The 13,257-nt window shown below is 41.8% G+C and overlaps 1 protein-coding gene across 12 annotated transcripts in view; it reads left to right on the forward strand.

Annotated features, from left to right (window-relative positions):
• The window catches only part of UNC79 (unc-79 homolog, NALCN channel complex subunit), a 157,695-nt gene extending 146,168 nt beyond the window's left edge, over positions 1-11,527 (forward strand). For all 12 annotated transcript variants that reach the window (XM_054026851.1, XM_054026849.1, XM_054026850.1 and 9 more), the window contains 4 exons: positions 823-1,020; positions 3,427-3,504; positions 9,222-9,263; positions 10,080-11,527. In XM_054026851.1, the coding sequence (XP_053882826.1) occupies positions 823-1,020; positions 3,427-3,504; positions 9,222-9,263; positions 10,080-10,280 (519 nt within the window). In that variant the 3' untranslated portion in view covers positions 10,281-11,527. The remainder of the gene's footprint in view (positions 1-822; positions 1,021-3,426; positions 3,505-9,221; positions 9,264-10,079) is intronic.
• Positions 11,528-13,257: the final 1,730 nt, after the last annotated feature.

The following is a 13,257-nucleotide window of genomic DNA, read 5'->3' on the forward strand; positions in this document are numbered from 1 at the left end:
CATTGGTCATGAATCACTGTTGCGCTTTTAAACTGAGAAAACATCTATGACCTGAACTACAGTAGAACATTTCTTCTATAATGAACTAGTGACATGTCTAGGAGTCATGACAGTTCTTTGGCGTGTCTGTCAGAAATCACTACATCTAACATTTATTATGAAAGGGTCATGCTCAGGTGCATCTGTAAAACTACTCAGCGAGCCTTGCAAAGTTCCCATTATGGGGCTGTAACCTGGAGGTGTTTTGGGGCGATTATATTCTGGTAAGATGGAACTAGGTTTCAGATCAAAAGAAGTTGATGTAAAATTATTTATTTTGTGTGGATACATGTTTCCTTGGGAAACTCTCACTCCCACTGACTTGGGCACTAGCATGTTTAAGGTCATGAGTCATAAGGCCCTTCTCCTACAGGCCTCCCATTGACAGCAATGGGAGTTTTACCTCAGTGAGGTCAGCAGGATTGGTTCCCAAGGACAAAGTGGTCTTCACACTCTGACCCTTACTTTAATACCCCTTAGTGCGTCTGCACAGGTAAGGGCCTGTATGTGCAGATCTGTTTGCAGGATCGGGCTATTAGGCTGTAAATATAAACATATTCTTTCAACATGCATGAGCTGTTATCAGATGCCTTTCACTTACTGCATCCTAACAAGAGAAACACTTTCATAGTTGTGGATTTGATCAGGGAGTACTTGATGGGGGAGAATTTCTTGGGGGATTTAATTTGATAGAGGTTTATGTTAATGGGGGATACTTTGATGGGGAATGCACTTTATACTATTTCAAGAAAAACCTTTTTCTTCTTGTTACCCTTTCCACAGACATCAGTGCTGCACATGTGTTCCCTCTTCCATGCATTTATATTTGCTCAGCTCTGGACAGTGTATTGTGAACAAACAGCAATAGCTCCTACGGTCCAAAATCAAAATGAGTTTAGCTTTACAGCCATCCTTACAGCTCTGGAGTTCTGGAGCCGAGTGACACCTAGTATCATACAGCTTATGGCACATAACAAAGTGGTGAGTCAGATACTGTATACAGATTTGTTTATTACAGATTTATATAAAGCCAAACCCTCTAGTTTTAAGGTTTAAAACTGAATACATGGGACTATGCTTAATTTTGTGAAGCAATTGTGCTATTTTTGGAAGGTATGTTACCTTTGAGAGTTCAAAGGGAAAGATAACTAGTAATAATTTTACCCTGTGGTGATCTGAACAAGGACCTTAGCGCTATTCAGTTCTGTTGGATCTTAGTGCTGTTCAGTGTTAGAGCTTCTGACTTTGCATAGCAGAAGTGATCAAATACTTCAGAATGGTGCTGTAAATATTTGTTTGAGTTTTTACCCTGTGATCCATGTGTTCAGTCAATACAGCTCAAATGATCAATACTGAACTCTCACAGTTAACTGGTTGCAAAGAAGTTATTGAGCAAGCATAATCCATAGAGATCATTCAGCAAATATTTTTGAGTAATGAATGATTTGAGAAGACCACAGTCTGTTCATAGACATTTCACAAACCGAAAATGAGCCAAATTTGTTCAATTAGTCAGGGCTGCCTAGAGAGGGGGGCAAGTGGGGCAATTTGCCCCAGACCCCACAGGGACCCCCACGAAAATATAGTATTCTATAGCATTGCAACTTTTTGTATGGAAGGGGCCCCCAAAATTGCTTTGCCCTGGGCCCCCTGAATCCTCTGGGCGGCCCTGCAATTAGTTATTTGTTACAAATTATTCATCCAGTTCCACTGCTTAGCATGCAGGTGCAGGATGTAGGTGCAGTTCACTAAGGACCCAATGTTATGCAAATTGCCCGGTGCCTCCTGATATGTGCTGAGTGCTCTAAACTCCGATTGCTGAGTGCCTCAGAGGTTCAGGCCCTAAAGCATGCACAGTGCAAGAATAATAGCTCCCTCTGTTTGCATGCTCAGGGTTGACAGCTTGCTTAAGATGGGCAAGGTACATAGTCTCTCACTTGCCAGACTCATCATGAGCTTCTGGTTCTACTACTGTGATGGATATTCTCCGTTAGCTGAGATGGTAATTGCTGGCTTTGGCTCTGAAGGCTCCGATTCTAGGCCCAAGACAAAGAGATTCCTCACATATAGCCTGGTCCTCTAAGCATGTGGCTCTGAACATTTTCTAGAATGTGGGCCACCTATTTATGCAGAGACTGCTTTGTGGAGCACCTCCCTGCTCATGTATGGTCATGTAGACCACCTCCCATCCCCTCTATGCTTGGGCATTTTCCATTTCATTTGCAGTCACATGGACTGCAGTTGGAATATTTTTGTGCCAACTACAGCAATTGTTTACATTAAAGACACATTAGGCAAGTACTTAATATATGTATAGCTGTCCTTTAATGTGATTTTAACCTCTGGAAATGTGAAGAAGCCTGGGTGACCAGCTCGAGTCAATAGACTACTAGTTAAGTGCTCTGTGACCCACTTGTAGTCCACTGAACACAGTTTGGGAACTGCTGCTGTAAGCCTGGAACTCCTAGTGAAGTCAACTGGAATTCGGCGTGACCTCGATCTCTGACTAGCCTCAAATCTAAGGGGAAAGGTGTGGGACCGGGAACCCCTGAGTTTTAATCTCAATTCTAACAATGACTTATTATGTGGCCCTTGGCACAAGTTATTAAACTCTCTGCCTTGGCTACCTGCTCTGTAAAATGTGGATTATACTTATTCTCACAGGGGTATTTTGAAGTTAAATTAGTTAGTGTTTGTAAAGCTCTTCGAAGAAGACAAGCAATACTGAAAAGCTAAATTTATTGTTATATAGGGGAATCCATGCATAGTTCAGACAGGCACTGCAAATACTTACTGCCATCTCAAGATATTTGTCTTGTTGTACCTGTGCATTTCCAGAACATAAAACATAAAATGCTGTTTACTACCAAAAAGCTAATATTTGCATATGCCGTATTTCATGCTATAAAATCCAAGAATTATATATTCATGGCCCCCTGCCAATTCAGAACAATAAATCACCTTCAAATGGAAAAAATAAAATCTGATCTTTGTGACTAAGTTAATTTTAAAGGGAATTCAGTAAATAAAAATACCAATTTCTGACTCAGTGATTGATGAGAACTACCCAACAGGGACAAGTAGAAGGAACAATGACTGAGAGGAAGAAAACCGAAGACAGTTTGTCTTGGTGTGCAATAGGAGGTAAACCAAATATGTAGAGCACTCTAACAGATAGATGCTGCTGCATCAGAGAAAGACTTAGTAAATAGAAATGTCCCCCATGTCATTATGTGATATTTAACCTGAAATGTCAGTGGTTTAAAAACATACAGCTTATGCCCCAATGTAGCTGCCAAGAAAATAGAGTGAGACTATCCCTAGGGACTATTGGCTGTGTTCACAATATTATTACACTGGATATTTATTTAATATATTTTCTTTCAGATGGTGGAAATGGTGTGTCTACATGTGATTAGTTTAATGGAGGCTTTACAAGAATGCAATTCCACTATCTTTGTCAAGGTATGTGAATCACTTGTTGTGAATACTTCTTTAAGGATTCGTAGGGACCTTTTTCCCGACAGACTTCCTAGAAGGGGAAACTAGAAGGGGTTGAGGTTAAAGGTCAGTGCGGGAATATAGCTCTTTACAACATTAAAAGAGTAAAATTCCTAACATAGAGGCACAGACCAAAACCCTGAGCCCAAACTGCCCTTGAATTTTGACTTTGTATCTTATTTACTCCTAGTTTCTATAACAGAATGAACGCAAAGTCTGCATTCAAATACCCCTGAACTTTGCAAGGAGCAGTATTCAAAATCTGGATTTTAAGTTTCCGTTTTGGACCAATCTCTAATTCCTAACAATGTTGGTGTCACTCAGCTTCCTTTGCAGATCATGGTTATGTCCTGGCACTCAAATTTTTTCAGGGTGATAACACAAGACTTGTGCCTGAATAATGTCTGGTTTTATTAAATGCCTCTGTGTGTGTTTCTTACTTAACTGAATATAATTAGGTGGTGAATCCTATTCTTTTAGGAAAGCACAATAGGCTATTCACCAGTCCAGCGCCAAGTCCTGCTTGCCTTGCTTGTGCAAAACTCCTTTGGAAATCTGCAGCATTTGGTCCAAAGTTTAAACAAAGTAGTATTTTTCCCCTTGTGGATGACCACAGTGTTCCCTGCATTGATCTGAGTAAAACAAGCAAAATCAAAGAAGAAATTAAAAGAATTGGGGTGGTCACACAGGATAAATCAAGTCTTTTAGCATTATAGACGCTTTCCCACTTAGTCCTCTGGATAGCTGTTTTTCAGATGAAATAACAGCAAGCAAAGCAGTCCTTAGTCCTATGAGTCTAGATGAATTGTGTTCCTTTGTACATTGAGCTGTTGCATTGCATTCGAGCAAGCAACTGTGTGTTATTATTTTCTAGCCTCTTAGGATATGTCTACACTGCAACGTAAGTGCAGGGTTAATGGGACTCCAGTCATCTGACCTGTGTTAGGGAGCCCTGGGCTTGACCTTACGTTAAGACTTTTCTAACCTGTGTTGAAACCTAGAGCTCTGGTGTCCATATTGCAGTGCACAGACCCAAGTGAAAGTAACCATATCCCAGACTCCCTAGCATCCCCTCCCATCCCCCCAAAATGTGGCTGCTCTAGCACTAGGACCATGATGCACTGTGGGAAAACTTTACTGCCCTCCCTGCAAGTTACCAGAAAGCAGCTCGCTTTGCCAAAGACTTGATCTGTTCGCTCTCCATTGCAAACCCAGGAGGCTCTCTGAATGTGTGCTTGCAGATTGGTGATCATGAGAGACTGGGTTAACGCTGAGCTGCTGCCATTTACAAAGAGCGCATGGTTTCCATTTACAGCGGATTTCGGATTGTTGGGATAGAGAGTACTACAGACATTGTCCCATGGAATTGTGGGATACGTCTGGCTGACTCCCAGGTCCTGAATCAAGCATGGCTGAATCTATACTGCAAAGCAACAGGGCTCAGACCTTGGGTCCTGGCTTAACTTGAGCTTGAACCCTCCAGGGTCCTGGGACCCTGGGTCCAAAAGCTGGGTTAGCATAATTGCAGTGTAGACGCAAGAGGGGGTTAGGCTTGAGCCCGGGTTCAAGCACAGGCTTACGTTGCAGTGTAGACATACCATTAGTGTCCAGCAGTAACACAAAGCTAAAATTGAAAGGCAATCCCCGTTACCATGCTTTCTTTAAAATTAGTGGCTGATAGAGTTATACTGTTGTAGCATTGTGGAGAGCTACTTAAACATTCCCTACATGACAATATCTCAGTCAAAGAATGAAATTTCTGAAAAGATTTCAGACATACTCGCTCACTGCCTCACTTCATGTATTTCCCTTCAGTAAATGTGTTTTGACCCTCTCTAGGAGGGAGGTGACATTTGAATGAGATAGCATTTCACTTCATAGTGGATGACGGAGCATGAGGCAGATTGGATTGAAAAGATTCAGGTTCTATTAGCAAATGTTAAAATTCAGATTTATAATAAGGTAAAGAGCTCAGTTCAGTACCTCAGTTCTGCAGGGCGGGGCCCTAAAAGTGGGCAAGGCTGTCCCAGGATGAGACATGGACAGGGTTCCCAGGAGGTGCACTGATTCAGCACCTATGAATCAGGATCTTATGAAGTCCAGGGTGGATTTTAAAGCTGCCTTCCCACCCAAAGAAAAGGCGAACCTGGCACAAATTCTGCAGTAAATCCCCAAGCAAAAAGTATGTACAATGGAGGTAAGAGTGAGAGTATGTGTCAGTAATTTACAGTAAAATTCATTAAGGGATGTTGTAATTATTGCAAAAACAAGCATGATAAATCTAGGAAATTCGAGATAAGCTTAAAAGAAATCCAAGTATGTTAAGGTTTGGAAATACATAGGGCAACCAGACAACCTTAACTCTCCCCTGCAGTGACACCATGCATTAACCATATGTTTATAATTAAGGCTTTTTCGTGTTTGTAGTCCCAGATTAGTTTAAATCAATTTTTAGAAACACAGTATTTTGCATTGTGTTAGTATTCAATCTCTACTTTAAAAGTAAGTTCTGTAATTGTGGGGAGGATATGCTGTATTTTAAAAACATTCCAAAGAGATTGAATCCCTGCTTTAAGTGCAGAGCTCAACTTTAACTATGGCGCCATGACTGGCACCTACATAATTTATAGCAGTGGTTTTCAAGTTGTGGTAAGAGTCTGCAGACTATGTCTAAGATTGACAAAGGAGGCCACACCTCCATTTGAAATTTTTTAGGGGTCCACAAATGAAAAATGGTTGAAAACCATTGAGTTACAAACAAGAAATTTACCCCAAATCAGCTTTGAAACTGTCATATTTTCAAGGGTTGCAGAGAAGAGTTGAATGTTCATGGCCCTAACCTACATGAAGAAGCTGCAAAGATAACAGCTCTCTGATTGTTGGCTGATTGTTGTTTTTTATTATGTTTCAGACAATTTAGAAAATCCTGTATTGCCTCGACCTTGTTGGTAATTAAGTGTAGGGGACAGAGTATATTTTATGTTTCAAAGCACCTTTCCTTTATATAGATGTAAGCCTTTCAAACAAAAATAAATTATCACTAAAGAATGGTGAGGAGGAGAGAGTGGGTGAAAAATAATCTTATTTTTTTACTCAGTTTCAGCACATTCTTAATATCCTTTTCCTGAGCTTTCTGCATTGTGCAAATCAGATCACCACCACCAACCCCACCTCTTTTTAGCACAGTGGTTGCCACTAAACCCTGCACACTTACCATCTTCATTAATTAAGTTTATTGCTGTATTTCTTATTCTAAATAGGGAATCAGATGTGATTAAAATGTTCAAGAAGGCCACTGTACAACTTCATCACAGCAGACACAGGAAAAATGTGTAATTGTAATGATCACCACAACGGGGAGTCAGAGGGTCATATGTTGCCAGGTGGATTATGGGAAGTGTGTTTACTTGGATGCTGACGTGGTGGGGAACCTTATTAGGAACGAGATGGGGGGAGGGTAAAGCCAGGGAAAGTAGAGCAAGATAGGGGACTGCAGATCCTCCTAAACTACAAGCAGAGGAGGAGCTTTCTTCCATCTCACTGGCAGGGAGCAGCACTTTCTCACAACTCCCGTTCCTCTTTGACTGGTACGGTGAGAGTTCCACCTCCTGAGTTCATCTACTTTTAGCCATTGGTGTTACATTCCCCACCCACTTGCGCGGTGTATGCTTCCCCCTGGGATAGAGCTGCTCCCTTTTATTGGCAGATAGCACTTTTTGGCCGGATTTTTAAGCCATATTCCCCCTTTGGAGAAAAGCCTGACTGGAAGATGGAAAGAAAAAAAATCCAAGAGTTCCAACTCAATTTCTTCCTCCTCCATCCAGCTAGGTGACAGTGCGGGGAGTGGGAGGATTTGCTCTCCTCTAACACCCCACCCCCTCAAGGCAGAGAGTTCAGTCCTCCTAAACCTTGTGTGGATCTTGAGGTACATAAGAGACCCCGTGTTTCTGCACAGCTTTCCGACCAGCTTCCCTACCCCTTTGGCAGGAAACATGCTGCCACTGGCTAGTTCCATAGGAGCAGCATGAACCCCTGCTCAGATTTCCAGTGGTAAGTCTGTGAGGTTAGCAGGGGGAGCATGCCATGGAATGTGGGTGCTCTTTTAGCTGTCCTATTTCTGCCTCTCAAAAACCCCACATAGACCTGAGTCATCAGAGCTCCAGTGGGGGAGCTTCTGCAAGGTCCCAGGGAAGGAGATTACAGAGCTAATGCTCCCCTGTTCTCTGGCTGGATTCCATCTGTTTTGGCATCCATCTGCCTGCAGAAGCAGAGGATTGAATCTGGTTCTTTATTTGGTGGACCAAGTAATCAGTACTGACAGAGCTGCATATGATCCACTAGCAAAACAGCACTGAAATTTATGTTATGCAGCCAGACAAACAATTAGCATTCTTTAAACAGGGGGAATGGTGCTTTATCTAATGCTGTCAATACTGATTAGGTTTAACCTACAACTCTCAGGAGCATAATTGGTAAATTGCAAATTCTGATGCCATTTGGAGAAGCATTTCAGAACAATATGCCCAGTGGTTAAATTAATATTGGAGAGCATGGATAGAAATGGTTTCTGTAGGCTTGTCATGTAAAGTTACTCTCAAATAAAAGTTTTGTTAAGAGATATAGCTAGAAACAAATATCAGCTCTTGGATTATGGATTCCCAGATCCCTCCTTGCCTCTCCTACTCTGTTGGTGTCTGGAGTATGACCACATGAAGCCCTGATCCTGCAGTTCCTCTGCAAATAGAGTGCCCAGGGAAGTCAGTGGGAGTTTTGAGTGCAGATTGATGATGCTCTATCCTGGAGAAAATAAATCCAGGCATAGGTCAGAGCCTAAGAGTTACTTTTTCATCCTGATGAGTGAGTCTTCTATCTCTTGGGAGTAGGGTGCACGGAGGGCTCCTTTTAGGACAATGCAGAGAGATCATTGGAGATGAGGGATTAAGACATGGCAAGGCAAGGGTGAGGCTGGAAGATCCACTGCTACGTGGGTTCACCCATCCCTCCCATGGAGGGCTGCAGTAAGAGCTGCACAGCAGCTCCACAGCTGTTTGGCATACTGAAGGGAAAATTCCTTTTCCACTGCCCCAGCACTAAGATACCCAGCTCACTGTCCGCTAGACGTTGTATATGGTGAAAGGAGGTCTTGGGCCTCAATTAGATGTGTGAGTATAGCATGGATGCCTGTGATTGTTGACCTATAAAACAATGGTCAGTGATCAGAATATAAAATATTCTGCATCATCATGAACTTCTTCCTCAGTCCTTTTCACTCTTGAACATCTGCAACAGTGTGCACCTTTTTGTGCAATGCTTGGACCACACTCATTCCAATACCTGCTCACCTGGGTATTAAGAAAACATCTCCAGGGAAATATTCCTTTTAATGGATTTTTATTTTAAACTATCGACATTGCCTTAAAATAGTACCAGTAATTGCTCCTTATTGTAAAATAGGATACAAATGATCAAAGCTGGCTTCTTAACCTCTGAATGCCACATGTCCAGCATGCCCATCTTTTACAAAGACATTTCCATATTTATGGATGAGTCCTTTCAGCATGTCACTATCCATTCAAAGGGCTAAATGAGTTAGACATACCCTGCTCTGACTCGCTGTAACCAGAACAGATTCATGGGCCCATATAGTATACTATCAAAATATTTGTTGTCTCTTCGTACAGCTAATACCTATGTGGTTGCCAATGATTCAGTCAAATCTAAAGGTAAGTTATTTTCTCTTGTTCTTTCAGGCTTGTTGGTATTTCTGTTCTGTGTTTTGTCTGAATGTACTCTAGAAATAAGACTCTCACTCCCAGCTCTCTGACAATGCATCATAAAAACTCCATATTATTTTTTCAACATACATCTTTTTATAATATGCAAACTGCTTGGTATATGGGGATAATCAGTGGCTCAGCATTAAATATGCCAAATTTGAATGGGCAGAGGCATCATTTAGGACAGTAGTTCTCAACCTTTTCCGTACTGAGACATGCATCACCCATGACTTACATCTAACTAACTAGGATCTAGATGGGAAGCCCTCCCCACTCCCATCTAACTAGCTAAGCAAAGCAGGGTGGTCTATGACCCCCTGACATTGATCCACAGGTTGAGAACCCCTGATTCGGGGTGGCTTTCAGTTCTGCAGCACCTGATGTTGACCTGCTGTGGTCTGCTGGTTGGACGATAATAGTACTAAGTGGCCTTGTTTGTGACAGAAACGAGGATGAGGTGTACCAATGGGTCCTGTCAGTCAAGAGTGGATGGGAAGAAAGGCTGTGCAGAAAGCTCCACTATAAAGTTGCTGTTGAGAACATAGTGATTTGGGGGATGGTGGCCTGAAATCAATGCCCCTTGTGACAACATCTTTGTCAGTGGTTGGAGATGAGGTAGAATGAGACCTGGGATAGGCTGGTGCATGCAGGGGAATTCCTCCCCTCCCAAAATCAGTTCCTGGCAAAAAATCTTAAATAATCCTGATTTAGTGTATGTATTGAATAAAAGAGAGAAACTCAATCTTCTGCTGGTTTTAATAGCATTTATCTGCTGGACTCCAACTGCGCCTTCAAGCCATTCAGAATAACGTGAACCACCACAGCCTGAGGATGTTACAGGGGTCAGGACAAATGAACAATAGCTCATCTGCACTCCGCAAATGGCTCCAGTGTACCCAGTTTAAAATGGCTCAAGTGGAAATTCAGTCATCTGAAGCTGCATCTCAGTTTTATCCTCTATGAATTATGTAAATTGTTCCAAATCCTCACTTTTGGTCTAGCAATAAAAGGGTTAAAGCTATAAGATAAAAGCCCATTTTTGTATATATTAGTACTTTATCTATGCTTTTTAGCCTAGGACAATTGTGCAAAAGCTTGCGTAGGGCAAAGCTAAGAGCCTGATCCTGCCAGTCTGTAATCACACATATAAATTATTGCTCATACGAGCAGGCCCAGTGAAGTCATTGAGATTGCTCTCAAGAATGTTTGCAGGGTTGGGCTCTATCTTTCATGCTAAACATATCTCTAATCATTGAAATATTTGATTCTCAAATGGTTTTTTATATTATTTTTGAAACAAAAACAAAAATAATTTTTCTTTAATTAACTTCTATTTTTTTTAAACTAGACTAGTGCGTATTCATCAACGCGTGAAAGTGCTATGTTGCTATTTTGGATGATAACCAAAAAAAAAAAAGGGTGGGATGGGGTGGTAGTGGTGGTGCTTCGGGATCCTTTCTACAGCTTTTTCTTTAAACTCAATTGGCAATGCAATAAAATGTGTCACTGTAAAACAGTGATGTTACAATGAGGCTTTTTGTCATTATGTTCTGGAAAAACAGCCGCTTGGGAGGAGCATTATTACAAAGCACGCTTAGAAAGGAGGTTGTTAATCTGTGCCAGTTTGTCTTTTTGTTTAATGTTTACCACACCTATCAAGTATGGTTTATTATTTTTTGAAAAAGTTACTTTTCACTTCATTGATTTTGTGCTGTACTTTCCTGTAAGCTTCATGGAAACCTCTTTAGTTCTGTGAATACTGTATTTTAGTCTTTTGTGAATATTTGTATACAGTGCAATTAAAAATGTACAGCTCAATTCTGCTCTTTTTCATGTTTAGGGAAGTTTTACCATAGAGTTCAGTAGGAGCAGGTTTGGTCCTGAACTTTTGCATTATGATGATAACAAATTATAGCTATTGCATAATATTGCATAGAAAGTTTGTTTAATAACAAATTAATTTTAACAGCATTAAAGGACTGATCCAAAGCCCATTTAAGTGAATGGAAAGACTTTCATTGTCTTCAGTGGCTTTTGGTGAATTCCTAAAAAGACCAGAATTTATCACCTCGTGTAATTAATATTTAATTCTGTCGATTCGTAAATGATATCTCTCATATTTATTACTGTAATGCACTGACTAGAATAATAATAAATATACATGTAAGCTGTATATTAAAATCCTATTAAAAACATACCCTTTACTACCACTCTCAGCATTAATGTGTTTTTCCCCAGCTCCTTTGGAGGGGGAGAGGGGTCCTGAAAATAATTGCTTGAGTAAAGATTTTATTTCTTTTTCTCCTATTAGCCTTGCAGAATCAACAAAGTTGAGAGAGAGAGAGAGAGAGAGAGAGAGAGATTCTGTTCCCTCATAGATTCATAGAATTTAAGACCAGAAGGTACAATTATATCCTCTATTATGATCTCCTGTACATCACAAGCCATTACATTTCACCCCCCATAACTTGTGTTTGGGTAAAGACTATCTTCCAGAAAGGTATCCAGTGTTGATTTTAAAACATCACAAGATGGTAGATTGTTCCAGTGGTTAATCATCTCAGTGTTAAAAATTTGTGCCTTATTTCTAATTTGAATTTGAGCAGCTTCATGCCTAGCCATTGGTTCTTGTTATGCCTTTCCCCTCTATGTTAAAGAGCCCTTTAGTACCCAGGATTTTCACCCATGATGGTACTTACATACTGTAATCAAGTCACCTCTCAATCTTTTCTTTGATAAACTAAACACAATAAGCTCTTTAAATCTCTCATTATATGGCATTTTCTCCAATCCTGGACTCATTTGTGTGGCTCTTCCACCCTCTCCAATTTTTCAACATCCTTTTAAAAATGTGGACACCAGAATTGTATGCACTATTCTAGTATCAAATTCACAATACGATATACCGAGGTAAAATCACCGCCCTGCTCCTACTCACTACTTCCCTGTTTATACACCCAAGGACTGCATTAGCCCTTTTTACTGTATCGCAGCACTGGGATATTATATTGAGTTATTTATCCACAATGACCTGCTAAATCCTTTTCAGAGTCACTGCTTTCCCAGATAGAGTCCCCCATTCTGTAGCTATGGCCTGCATTCCTTGTTCCTAGATGTACAACTTTACATCTGGCTGTATTAAAATGCATTCCCTGTGGTGCATTATCAACAGCATAGTTTATACCTTTGTAACCCCATTAAAGATAATGGGTGTAATGAGGGAGGCTTGGAAGACATCTCCCGCCGCAACTTTCATATGTGGGGGGAGGGAGGAACAGCAATGCCTTCCTCCAACTTTTGGCAGACTTATGAAAGGGAGGGAGGGAAAGGGATTCTGAAGTGGCTTAGTGCAGCTGGGCTTGGCATCCTATTTCCCCCCCCCCCCCCCTTTTCCTCTTGCAGGTTGCTGATCAGCTGTTCAGCTGTTAAAAGCTCTAGGAGCAGGAGGCTGTTGCAATTGCAGCCTCCAGCCAGGATGGGGCTGCCATCTCCTCCTGCAGGACAGACAGGAACCAGCTGTGGTTTAGTGCCTGAAATGGGCTCCTTAGGGTCCGTCCATGGCCACAGCTGCTGTAGAGGTGGAGGGGCCTGGATGTGCAGCAATTGTTGTTCCCTCAGGGGACAGGCAGGGAGGAGCTGTGAGGGGCAGGCAGGCACCGGGGGAGGACAGCTGGAATGGTCACTAGGGGACACCTCTAGGGGGGCAGGCACTACAGACTGACATGGGCACTAGAGGGAACCTCTGGAGGGGGTGACATGAGCACTAGGGGGCACCTCTGGGGTGCAGACACTGGGGGTGCCTTTGGGGGAGTAGTCACTGGGGGGGACCTCTGGGGGTGGGCACAGGGCGGGGAAGATGGATGCTAGGGGACACCACTGGGGAGGCAGATGGGTAATATAGACACTAAGGGGGCAGTTATGGGGGGACAGGCACCAGAAG

This window comes from Malaclemys terrapin, chromosome 4, assembly GCF_027887155.1.
Source record: "Malaclemys terrapin pileata isolate rMalTer1 chromosome 4, rMalTer1.hap1, whole genome shotgun sequence".
NCBI classification, from domain to species: Eukaryota; Metazoa; Chordata; order Testudines; family Emydidae; genus Malaclemys; species Malaclemys terrapin.